General features: G+C 31.5%; 2 protein-coding genes across 4 annotated transcripts in view; one reads left to right on the top strand and one right to left on the bottom strand.

The window, feature by feature from the left end:
• Positions 1 to 7631: 7631 nt before the first annotated feature.
• On the bottom strand, positions 7632 to 8360 carry LOC126735209 (piggyBac transposable element-derived protein 2-like). Its single transcript, XM_050439160.1, has one exon. The coding sequence runs from the start codon at positions 8358 to 8360 to the stop codon at positions 7632 to 7634; it is 729 nt and encodes a 242-aa protein (XP_050295117.1).
• Positions 8361 to 10695: 2335 nt separating this feature from the next.
• The window catches only part of LOC126735060 (piezo-type mechanosensitive ion channel component-like), a 73779-nt gene continuing 71229 nt past the window's right edge, over positions 10696 to 13245 (top strand). For all 3 annotated transcript variants that reach the window (XM_050438952.1, XM_050438951.1, XM_050438950.1), the window contains exon 1: positions 10696 to 10836. In XM_050438952.1, the coding sequence (XP_050294909.1) occupies positions 10773 to 10836 (64 nt within the window). In that variant the 5' untranslated portion in view covers positions 10696 to 10772. The remainder of the gene's footprint in view (positions 10837 to 13245) is intronic.

Raw genomic sequence — 13245 nt, 5'->3', positions numbered from 1 at the left:
CTGGTAATGTATGGCTACGAAACCTGAACCCACACGGTGTGAAATTAAGACCTGATTCCAAGATTCGAGAGAAAGTATCGAGGATACGTGGAACTATAGAATTGAATCCCATTGCCCATTAACATGGGTAGGGCACGACGTAGAAAGACAGCCAGAGAGATTGCGTGATAATATAACACAGACCTTCGAAAAATGGGATTCAGAAATAGTCTAGAAGTTACGTAAGACTAAGACAAATGGAGGGCAATTGTTGCATTAGCAAGGACTTACCAGAGCTGTTGCGCTACGGAGCAAGAAAGTAAATGACAAAATGCAGTTGTTGCAAATATAACGTAAGGTGCAGTGACTGGAGGATATGGATTCTTTGTCTATATTATTGTTGGACAAAATAAGAAACCTAAATAAATAAAAAGGATTTCAACTTTGACACCCTCCAAATACAATGATCAGTAAACAACTCCTAACGACTAAATAAAACAAGCAACCGACCCTCTCCAATATTTATCGTTTAACCACTAACCACAGGTAATAGTAGCATGAAAAAGTTCCAATATAAGAACAGTCAAAACCTGTTACTTCCTCGTGAAAACACACCCTCATGATCCCCTCGATGACAATACGCCAAACACAAGCAACAAGAGAGATCGGAAATTTTATAGATTCAGGATGACCCATTTTGCAGTGGTCCGCCACGGCCTACATATCCAGTGGGAGCGAGTCACGATTTTATCGGGACAAAACGGCAGCCGCATGGGAATCAAGGGCAAGGGAAAGCCACCTCGCGATTTATTTGCCAGGAAGTAGGTCAACTACGTATGATGGTAAAGGGGAGTGATTTTAAATTTTAGGCCGAATTGTTGATTCTAGGGGTGCCGAAGGATGAAAGGTTCACAGGATTGCGGTGGAGGGTTCTGAATTCGTTTGGAGCTAAGAGTTTTTCTTGTGAAAGTTAATATTTCAGTAAGAGCGTAAAAGGGAAAACAACATATGAAATATCTATTTAAAAGGGTATGTTTCACTTTTTAATGGCATGGAAGGTAAAAAGGGATGTTTTGATATTCACATGCTATTCTACACTTTTTAATTTTTAATAATTTATAATTATACTTGGGTCATGTCCGTATCAGATCCTATTTTATTCAATAAAAAGTGCAGGTCAGTAGCCTCTGTAGGGTGTGTTTTCCCTTGCGGTTTTCCACCCTGGATGCCTGACCGCCGACCATTTTAATTATTTGGCAATTGTTTTAGTTCCTTATTGACTTCTGATAATAATTTGAAGTGCCAAAATAATTATTTCAACAGTTTTTCACAAATTATTTAAACCAATTAGTAAAAATCTGTTTTCTTCATTGCAATTTTCTAAAAATTATGTGATGTTTTTTAATATTGATAATAGTAATGGGTAAAAAGTTTGATAAACGTAATGTTTCTTGATTATTATATAAAATAATAAGACGCATAAAATCTCTAATAGCAAATAAACCTAAACCTCAAGACTCGAGTCTAATAGAGAAGCCGACAATGAGCCAAATGTTGATTTTAATAATGATTTTACAATAACGCAGCAGTCAATAACGAAACTCCAAATGTATAGCTGAAGTTTTGAAAATATAAATATTATCAAAGAAATTACTTGCATAAACTGTAGGTTTATTATCAAAATTGTGAAGATTTCACAACTAAGCCAGATGACGTAAAGTTAAACATATTAATTAATAATTATAGTGATATTATTGGCTTTACTGAAACATGGCTAAATAATTCAGTTTATAATGAAGAATTTAATTTTGAATGAATTGTTTTTGGAAAAGACAGGGACAGTATGCTACGGGTTAATGGCAGGGTGGAAGTATATTATTAGCCTTAAATAAAAATATTAATGCTGAAATTGTTGCCGAAAATCTTGTAACTCTATGTATTAGAATTAGTCTTGACCATAATTTTTTACCATAATTATTATTGAACTATTTTGTATAGTTATCCCGATTTTATGTCTAATATGAGATTAGACATTCTGGCCACTCGACAAAGTGATATCTTCTTTGGTTGACACGCTCCTGTACAAATGGAGGGGTTCAAGCTGGATTCCATTTTTCACATCTGGATTCTCTCGTTGTATTGGCTGCTTTTTGGCTGACTTCCACTTGTAATAGGCATAAGCGGAAGCTATTAGTGTGATAATTGCCAATATAGATATTACCGTGCTATTGGTCGTCATATGGTGGTGGATCTGCCTCCATTTTGTTCCTTGTAGCTGATATTCTATTTCTGTTTCTTCATTCATGAGGTCGCTTATAGAGTCAAATGGGTAGAGCACTGGTTCAGTTTCAATATTCTTGATTTGCCCTGTTGTATTCAATGTTTTTAAGTCTAAATTGACAGGTTGAACCAAGGTACTTGCTGTTGTGTTGGTTATTGTGTCTCTTCTTTGTGGTATTAGTACATTTTTCTTAGTCTTGATTGGGCAGCTCTGGGCTATCTTCATGATACCAGTTTGGTTAACCAGTACGTCTTCTCTTATGCCATCACAAATTATAGCAATTTTCAATTGATGCTCTGTAACAACCATCCAGGTGTTGGAATCATGGAGTTGTTTCCAAATACTTGAGTGAACTGTCACTTTTGTGACTGGACAGGAAGTATTTTCAGTACGCCGATACATCTCATCTATAATGCAGTCTGGACTGGTTTCAATATTTCTTATTCTAGTTGGCGTACATATGTATGTATGGTAATTTGTATTAAAACAATTGGTTAATCCTTCTTCAGTTAGATGAAAGTAGGATTGACTGATGTAGTCGATGGCTGTTAGTCCGTTAAATATGCTGAAGCTCCAATAATCGTTTTGATGTTTGGAATTGGCGTTGCCTTTATCAGAAGGAACTTGCGTACTTCTGTGATCATGAAATAACCATAAATGTGGATGAATTCTTTGCTGTGCTTGACTTCTTTTCGAAATATTGGATATGATATCATTTGTATATTTAATGGCAAGTGGATTAATATGTTAAGAATTGTCTTCTTAACGTGAGCTGGTGAGATCAGTTCAAATATTTGGCCTCGGTGATAGTGAATGTCTAATAATTTTCGGTGATATTCTGTGACTTCTTCAATATAATTTAGTACTAATTAATACGCACTAAAGAATTGTATATTTAGTTTATTCTCGTCAATTCTCTGAAACCAGTTTTGCATTCCATTGATGGCTTGAATTCCTGCGTCTATCTTTTCCTGGCTTCGTCTCAATTGATTGTTAATCCTCTGTTCTGTTTCACTGAATTTTGCTAATGCATGTAGCATGAATTTGGTTTGATGGTTGGATGTTTTTATAAATTCTTTCTGGTTTTTATCTAGTTCGTCAATATTCATGTATACTTCGTCGTTTACTCCAAAAAGAGAAGTTAGTATCTTGCCAACTAATCCTCTTTTTTGAAGATAGTGATCAGTTACTTGCTGTATTCCATTGTTCATCCATTCAATTTCTTGCTGTTTTTCTTGCAAATGATGAATTAGCGAAATACATTGAGTGTTATGAACTAATTCCCTTGCCCTCTCACAAAGCTGTGATATAGAGTTGTTCACATTCTTGGTATCGTTGATTATCTTCAATTTCCCAAATTTCAGTTCGATTCTAAATGTGCCTCTGTCTATCTTTGCCTAACCAATTTGTTCAATGTAAATTTCAGGCTGTGGATAATGAATACTGTAATCAGCGGCTGTCCAATTTTTTATCATCAGACCAGGCTATTCTCCATAGCCTGGTCTTATTGTTTTTACATTATTTTGGTTCTTGCGGTTTTTCTTCTGGATCCTGTTCGCTTGGTTTGTTTTCTAATAAACGAACTAGCTTATGGATTGGTCGTTTTATTGGATTTCCATCAGATTTCTTCAGTGTAACTACTCTAACTTCATCACTGTTTTTTGCTGGGTGTGTTCGATGATTCTTGCTAGTGGCCATTTGCTTGGGTTTATATCTTGTTCTTTTATTTATACCAAATCTCCAATTTTTAAGGATTCTTTTTTGTCAGTCCAATTGTCATTGCTGAAGTTGATTTAGATAGTTTGAGGTCCAAGCTTTCCAAAAGTCTTTCTTAATCTTTTGAATTAGCTTCCATCTTTCATTAAGGTTTAAGTTTATTTCTGTTGTGATTATGTCTGGAGATTCTACCAATGGTCTGCCTATAAGGAAGTGACCTGGTGTCAAAACGTCAATGTCTGTCGGATCATTTGACAATGGACATAGTGGCCTGGAATTCAGGCATGCTTCAATTAGATGGATTAACGTGTTCATTTCTTCGTAGGTCAACCGTGTTTCTCCGTGTCCTTTTGTTGATCCTGCATATTCTACACAACCATGCAAGAATGGCTGTGAGGGTGTGATTTTGGCTGCTGGTAGTTGTCCCGATTTTATGTCTAATATGAGATTAGACAGACCACATTGATTTTATGTTTGTTGTAGTTGTTTATTTTGTACCTAACTATAATGTTGACGTTTATCTTAGATTTTACCATTATGTTGACATAAAACATTTAATTTTGTGTGTGTCAGTGTCATATTTTATATGAATATTTTTAATATCATATTGTATTAAGTATTATTATTAATATAAGTAGCATCCTGGGCTGTCTGTTGTTATTAGCCTTAATGATAAGATAAGTAGTGCAAACAAATAAAAAATGCTAAATTCAATTTTAAAAGAAGCACATCTTAAGAAAATGTACTTTTTATATAAAAATACTTACTGAGATGTTCTATTTAATTATTAATTATGGAATTGTTAATGATGCTTTAGTATAGTGTGTCTCTATGTATACCCAAATTAAGAAAGGATTTCCAGTTTTGTATACATGTCAAATTATTCGGTCGCTTAAAAAGAAACATATTTAAGTAAATTTAAAAGAACACTCATAACATTTTGATTAATTAAGGGTAATTGAGATTTAACAGCTGATATTTCTTATAATAATAATTCTATATCTGGCACTTAAAATATTTCAAACATGATTACAAAGTATTCTAATTCTGTGTTTGTTTCCAATTTATGCATTATTAAGGTCTCCAATTAAAAATTACTTTTGCAATGGATTATGTAATGAAAGAAAAATCTCAAATGTCATTAAAAAACTTCAGTAAAATTCATCTATTAACCCTGATGTACTACCTATTGGTAAAACCTCTTATTGCTATTTTAAATTTTAGTCTATAATCTTCGGTATATCCAGAAGTTTGGCCTTCATGTAAAATAACGCCATTAATTAAAAAAGATGCCAGGAATGGATGCAACAAATTAGTAAAATTCTTAATGAAATCATATCAAATTCCCAGTTGTACGATAAAGTCAAATTCAACATTATAGGGTCTTGTCAGAGGTTAAAATAATTATTACATCACAGATTTTCCTGGTTAAATCGCAAATTTATAAAAAAATATTTCTTATTTCCTCATCTGTCAGACCACAAAACTTGTATTTTTTTCCAACTGACCTGAATAAAATGGCTAAATTATTTGGAACCAGTAACCACCTGACTTATTATAAAGTCCATTTATTAAGGCTTTTTTATTTGGTATAAAAATTATCAAATACTTCGAGTCCGGAAATCAGTGAAAAGGTGTTTTCTTTTATCTACTTAAGGTATTTAAAAAAATCCTATTAGTGATTTTAATATTTCATTTACTCGGAATCAAGAAAATAACTTTTTTTTGACATTAAATTTATGATCCTTCTGAAATTCGAAACAAGTAAAAATATTGTTTTATTTTATTAAGAGTTGACAATTTAAAAATTTATATGTTAACAGTGATTTTAAATACTTGATTATGCAAATAATATATGACCATGTTTATGTCGATATTAAAATATAAAAAATATATCAACTTAGTAGTGATTTTTTTGGTGTGTCATAGAAGTCACAGAAATTATAATAAAAAATTATATTATTTTCTACTATATGTATGCCGAAAAACAAATATTTAATTTATTTTATATCGCGTTAAAAATAAAAAGATAGACTTTAAAATTTTAAAATATTACCCAGACATAAATATATTTTTTTTTATTTTCTGTCCTTTTGAAGTAATAAAATAGTAACTCAGAAGTAAAAATAATCATCACATCTTGTTTTCTTTATGTCAGAGAACAACAGTGATATTTTTCCAATTGGCGTCAATTATACAAAAAAATATTTGTCCTGATTTTACAGATTTAATAATTCAGAATAAACAAACATTTGTCTGGTTATTTAAGCTTTTTTAAGCAATTTAATAATTCAACAAAAATCATAAAATACTTATTCTTGGCAGTGATTTTAAAGGCTTGGAATCCGAGAAACAGTGAGAAGCTGATATTTATTTTTCACCTACATAATATTTTAAAAAAAATCTCGTTAGTGATTTTAATGAGCCGTTTACTTGAAATCAACAAAAAATTATTTTGTTTTACAACCTCAATAGTGATTTTAAATAATTGGTAATCCAAAACAAATAAGAAAATATTTTATATCTCATCGGTCCAAAAATAGAAAATACTATCATCTTAGCAGTGATTTTTTTGATTTATTAAACCATAAATTAATTTAAAATAATATGATTCTCTTCTAGAATTACGATATAAACAGACTTTTTTTATAGATACTTAAAATATCCTTCCTGTGATAACTGTTTACCATGTTAAATAATATATATGTACGTATTCTGGTTGCCTCTTTTTTTTCTCAAGTTTTACAAAATTAATGTCTTTTATCTATTTATTTATGTTAATTTTATTTATTCATTATTATCCCATTTGTAAATTTATTACTTTAAAAAAACTATTATATTTTTAAGAAAAATATCATTTATAATATTAACTTGTACCACCTGTTTAAATTATATTTTAACCCTTTCGCTCATGAATTTTCATTTTTTTTCTTAAAAAATTGATTTTTTGTAAATCAACTCTTTAATATTTTTAAAAATTTTTGACGTAAACAGTTTTCTTATTTTTTTGTTTGTTTTTAGTTTTTTCTTATGTACACATTTGTGTACATTGTTAGTCAATGGTATAAAAGAAAAATTAAAACAAAAAAATAATACTTTGTAAGATATATTGCAAAACAGTTGCTTTTTTTTGTAAGGCACAGGTGAACGTTACATTTTTGGCATAAAATTCTTGACCGTCCTTTACAGCCTGGTTCATTACACCTAGATGCAAAGTCTTTTTCATCAATGGATGGCAAATGGTCTAGTCTGTCCAAACGAATTTCGGCCACTGGTCTAATTTCTGGTCTTACTTTTAATGGTTTGGACGTTGAAGGACCGAGACTATCAGCTGCTGGTCACCCCCTCTTCCTAGTAGATGTTTTTCCTGCCAAGATCAAAACCTCAGCAACATAGGCTCTAAAGTGAAGCAAATCTAGGACATCATTCTTAGCCACACCCAAGTTAGCAACTTTTTCTTTATATTCCAAACAGCCGTTTACGCATGCCATATCTATGGCATGAGCAAACATTCTCAGAGTCCACTTTTTAGACCTAATAAATGTCCGATACAAGGTAATAAGGAAATCCACCTTGTCAACACCCCCATGTTAGAGTTGTAGTTATTTATTACTTGTGGTCTTGAAACGTAAATATAGTCCTTCCCTTTTTCATCTCATCGCCGGCACTGGTCTTTATCACCAACTCCCATATAATTTAATGCCATTACAACTGGCCGGTTGTCGTACCATTTTGTCATTATGACTTCCCCATCCCCGCCAATAATTTCTTCGGAACAACCTCGACCTTTTATTTTCATATCCTTATCTGACGAAAATGGCGGATTTTTAAATCTTTCAGCTCTTGCTGTGCACGTTGTATATATTTGCCTATTTCTAAGGTACTGAAGTAAGTTATAATTTGAAAAATAGTTGTCAAAATATAACTGCACCCTAGGGTGCGAGATTCGTTCAGATAATTTTAGTACCACTGCAGCACCCGCACGAAATACATCAAGTTGCTGTGGGTCAAGTTCAGTAGTAGATCCTTGATATATTATAAAATCATACAAGATGCCACTGCTGCCACATAGCGCAAAAATCTTAATTCCCCATGGTTTGGGTTTGTTTTTGACGTTCAAACTGCCTTTGAACGGCACCATTTGCTCGTCCACACACAATTTTGATTCCAATGGAAGGGAAAGGCATCTTCTCCTAATTGCGTCATATAATGGACGCACCTTCCAAAATCTGTCACTGTTGTCCAATTTTTCGTGAATATTCACGAAGTGAATATGTTGTCGCAATTTATAAAACCTGTTAACAGTTATATTATTGGAAATCAGTGGAATTTGTAATTTATGGTCCCAGTATAACTTAATTCTTGGGTAATTTAGATTACCCATGATGATATGTATCCTACAAACGTTTTTAGTTCTTCAACCGTCGTAGGAACAAAGCGGGTTTGTTGCTGAACAGCGTAAAGATTTGTATATTCCATCATGGGTTGAAAAATATCTGCAAAATAATTACAGAAGAAAAACGCTGGGCTTTCTAGTTGAACTACTGGTTCTTCTTCTCTAACGTGCCACTCTATCGGTGGAGTGATATACTGCACATTTTTTTACCAGAATATATCATTTTTCTTTGAAATACCATTGTTTTCCAAATAGTCTTCTATATTGGATTTCTTCGACTTTTGTGTTTTGAGTTTTTGCCATTATGTTGGGAACAGGTTTAGGTTCTGCTTATTCTAGCTGCTCAGTCTCTTCACGTTGTTGAGTTACAGGTGTGCTGGGAACAGGTTCAGCCTCTTCCTCCTCATCACTCATTGCTTGTAATTTTACAAGATAAAAAGTATATATGCTACGCATATTATATAATATACTAGTTCCAAGTAATATACCTTCAGGATCAAAATTAAAGCCATCATCTTCATTGAATTCGCTGTCACTGAGTCCTTCAATGTCTAATAATCCGGCCTCTATTAAATCTAGTTCTTTATCTGTTAGCGGGCGATTTCGGCTCATTATAAACGAGGATTCTATAATATTTAACTATTTACTAATATAAAAAAGACAAAAGTATGATTAAATTTACCTTGTAATTTTACTTCACCACAAACAAAACACCACGATAATCTACCAGATAACTTTACACGAGTTACTCAAATATTGCTCGCCAGCTGTTAAAATTACAGTAACAAACTTTTATTGAAAGCCCCTAGAGGACGGCATCTATACTACATGTAAGATCCTAATGTACATAAATGTTGACACTATGAGCAAAACAATAAATTCCTTTCTGAATTTGAAGGATGATGATAAATTCATGTACACAAATGTGTACACAGTGAGAGAAAGGGTTAAGCAGCTATTTTAGAGGTATAGTAATTAGCTACTGAAAAAATAGATTGAAGTACTTTCCGACATTAGTAAAGTCCTTACAGCCCAACAAACGTAAAATATTTTTAGGTGTCATTTTCTTATCCAATTTCCTTGTCTTTTAAAATGTTCATATTATATTAATCTCAGCAATTATTTTAATTAGTGTGAACCATACTAAACTAGAAATATTTAATTTCCTTACTAATTTTAAAACATTAAAGTAAATATCTTCTTAAAATACCAGTTGGTTTAACCAGTGCCAAAAAAATGATATATCAGTCATTTAAGACTTCAATGACCTGAGAACAGTCATATTTAAATGTCTTAGTTCCCTATTAATTTTTTTTAATGTATATTTGTGTGATTGATTATTATTGAAAAGCGATAAAATATTTATCACAGCAGTAATTTCAAATTTTCAATAACCATAATATTGGATTAAGTTAAGTATCTTGAATAACAAAATCATATTTTTTTCCGATATACGGTGCAATTGCTCAAAATGATTTTATAAATTATACCAGCAAGTTTTTTATACCAGAAGATTTGGAGTAACTGGAATTTCTGAAATAGGAAAGACATTTTATTTTAAGTTAATTGGGCATAATTTAGAGTGTCCTATACTATATCCCAATTTTCTGTAGTAAAAATTTTATTTAACTAAAAACTGCTCTAAATTAAAATTTGATTTAGTAAAGTAGGTTAGAGCACCATAATGTAAAATAAACTAATCCAAGATTCGGCACCAAAGTGAATACATATCAGAGATTTCGAGGATATGCTAACTGCAACAAGTTTGTTTGTAATAAGATTTCTTACTCCAATATTTTCCAAGTAAGACAAGTTCTTGGAATTGTGGATTCCTTTTATAGTTAAAGATATTAGGAACTCTTAAAAGACTTAGTCAAAACTTACTTTAAAGTAGTAGGTTTTGACTAAGTTAGGATTTTTAATTATTCTCTACTCCAATAACCTTTAAGGTTTATATTTCTTAAAAGCCTTTAAAATTTGGCCAGGAAAAATTTTACATAAACATAAGTAGCATTGATTTATGGTTTGTTTTGGCTTATTTAAGGTGGCTTTACCTGTGACACTTCTTCTCTTCTCTTCCCAAAACTTATTCCGGAGTTCTTTTATTTTTCCCTCTCCTTGTTTTTGCTTTAAGTTCTTTCACTCCTTATAGAGAGTGTCCCGAAATTACATCGCAATATTTTACTAGCCGCATCTTTGTTTAAAAATAAGAAATAAACTTATTCCGATAAAGCGGCTGGTAATATTGCGATGTTATTTCGGGACACCCTGTATTTCCCAAAACCCTTCAGCCGTTTCTATGTTCAACATAAAAAACATGTCAATGTCAAACTGACTGTTATAAAAAAAACGACCAAAAATGGTATAATCATCCTAATTTTAGCCTGAAACGTCTCTAATATGGCAAACTATTGGTGGCGCGCATTCCTTTTTAGGATAGTTTACCCCACGGTAGCACTTTATGGTACGTACCAAATTCAAGAATTTCATAATTCTTTAAGTTTTATTATACATATTTCAAATGTGCCCCAGTGACACACTGATTAAAAAAATATGTACAAAAAGGTGACCTCGAGGGGTTAACTGCAAAGGGGCGAATCCAATATTTCAGAACCAATATGTAATTGAATAGCTCGTTTAATTAGAACATAGTGTATCCACATCGAGTTAATTATTAACCGCCAGGGCGCGCTCTAATTATCCGGCTTATTATTATGGCGGCGTAAGCTACAGCGTGAACTTTCAAAATCGGATGAATTATTTTTATTTGTCGGACTAAAGCCCTTTTGTTTATTAATAAAGCGGATTTAGATCCACTTTTAGCTAACTACAAACGCAATAAAAAGTGCAGTGATTTTAAAGACTTGCAAACTGCGAAATAGAGATAATGCTGTTTCGTTTTTGTATCAGCTTTAAGGTTATCAAAACTCAATTTGTAGCAGAAATTTTAAAATCCTACGCAAGTCACGTTTTTTCTTTTTCTTTTTATATTTTTTATTAAATCTCTGTGCCATGTTATTGTTTTTTATTATAAAATATGTTGGCATTTTCCGATTTTAAATTTTATTTGTCAGTACTAAGCAGGTCATTACTAGTTTATAAGGCAATTTTAACTAGTTTTAAACTTTGATTTTGTTTTAGTTATGGTTTTAGGGTTTTATTGTAATAACGTATGTTTTTTTGTTTATTGTAGGTCTGATAACCTGTAACCTTCGGGATTTTAAAAAATATTTTGAGACCGAGACTTAAAGTTTTTATTTTTTGAGATAATGGACAAGTTCTTTCAATAAAAATTTTAAAGCCAATAAAATATTAATTTATTTTCTTATAAATCTTTAAAATAAAAAATCATAAAATAATTATTTCACAAGTGATCTTTTTGTTGACCTTAAAAAAAGCTTTTTAGTATTAGTTGAAACACAATTTACTCTAACGTTACAAAAAAAAATCATATGTATTATACAGGGTGTTCGAAAAATTGACGGAGATATTTTAATGGGTAATTCCTTGTAAAAAAATATGAGAAAAAGTTTCCAGAAACATGGGTCCGGAAATGCACAGCTTTCAAGATACAGGGTGATACAATTTTTTTTAAATATTATTTTTTTATTAATAATAATTATTTTTCTAGGAGAACTGACACTTATCAATGTCAAACCTCTATGCAGAAATGATTTTTGTTTTCCAAAGCACCTGTGATTTTTTCACTAAAAATTAATAAACCAATTTTGTCCAGTGGCATGCAATAAAACGGTATTTATTTTTTTTGTCGAAAACCAAGTGAGATACGAAAAAATACAAGAGGCGAAAAAGTTGTATTTTTAAATGCTTAATCAAAGAGCAAATATTAAAGTTGAAAAAAAGGCAGTGGCGTACATTTTTTTGCCAATAATATTTGCTAAGATGTCCCCCGGGACGCCACTGAACCTTATAATTTTAATTTAATTAAAGGTAAATTAGCCTCTTAACAGAACAAGTAATACTACCAAATTTCAAAAAAATTGAGTAAATATTTATTTTAATATTAATAAAAAAATAAAATTAAAAAAAAATTATCACCCTGTATCTTGAAAACTGTGCATTTCTGGACCCATGTTTATAGAAACTTTTTCTCATATTTTTTTACAAGGAATCACCCATTGAAATATCTCTGTCTATTTTTCGAACACCCTGTATATTTTAAATCTCCCGCGAACTGTCGTGTATATGACAAATGACGTGACCTAAACCAGATGATGTAAGAGAGAGAGAGAATGAGGTTTCGAATTTTTAGATCAAATAGTTAAAGAGAAAGTAAATAAAAGTTAATCTTGTTTTATTAAGATCAATCTGAAGGATTCTACAGTTTCAGATGTGAGGTTATTCCGAATTATGTGCTTGGAGTATTTTGTCAGTTCTCGTGAGTTTTCGCAAATTTTTTAACATTATGCTTATGTGAGGTTAAAACCGTCATGATTTATTTTAAAGTTTCGTAAAAGTCGTAAAGTAAAGGACACAAAGTCACAAAGTAAAATGTTTGAAAACGGGAATAACATCAGTGGATCCTCCACTAGTAGAGGAAGCCGTAACTTTAACGCATGAGATTTCGCAAATTTTATACAGGGTGTCCCGAAATTACATCGCAATATTTTTCCAACCGCATCTTTGTCTAAAAATAAGACAAAAACTTCATATACAGGAATCTTGAAAAGTGAATCGTTTTCATGTTGCAGGGTGTATTATAATTCCTATTGAAGATGTTTTTTTTGTTAATATTTTCGAAACGCTTATTCGTTATTTTTCGAAATTTTTGTCATATGATACTGTTATTGTTACTGACTGATTTTATAACATGTTATGCTAAAATGTATACAGGGTCGTTTAAAATAAGTCG

This window comes from Anthonomus grandis, chromosome 4 (assembly GCF_022605725.1).
Source record: "Anthonomus grandis grandis chromosome 4, icAntGran1.3, whole genome shotgun sequence".
In the NCBI taxonomy this organism is placed as follows: Eukaryota; Metazoa; Arthropoda; class Insecta; order Coleoptera; family Curculionidae; genus Anthonomus; species Anthonomus grandis.
The sequence above is the reverse complement of the archived record's forward strand: the minus strand, read 5'-3'. Positions and strand labels throughout refer to the sequence as shown.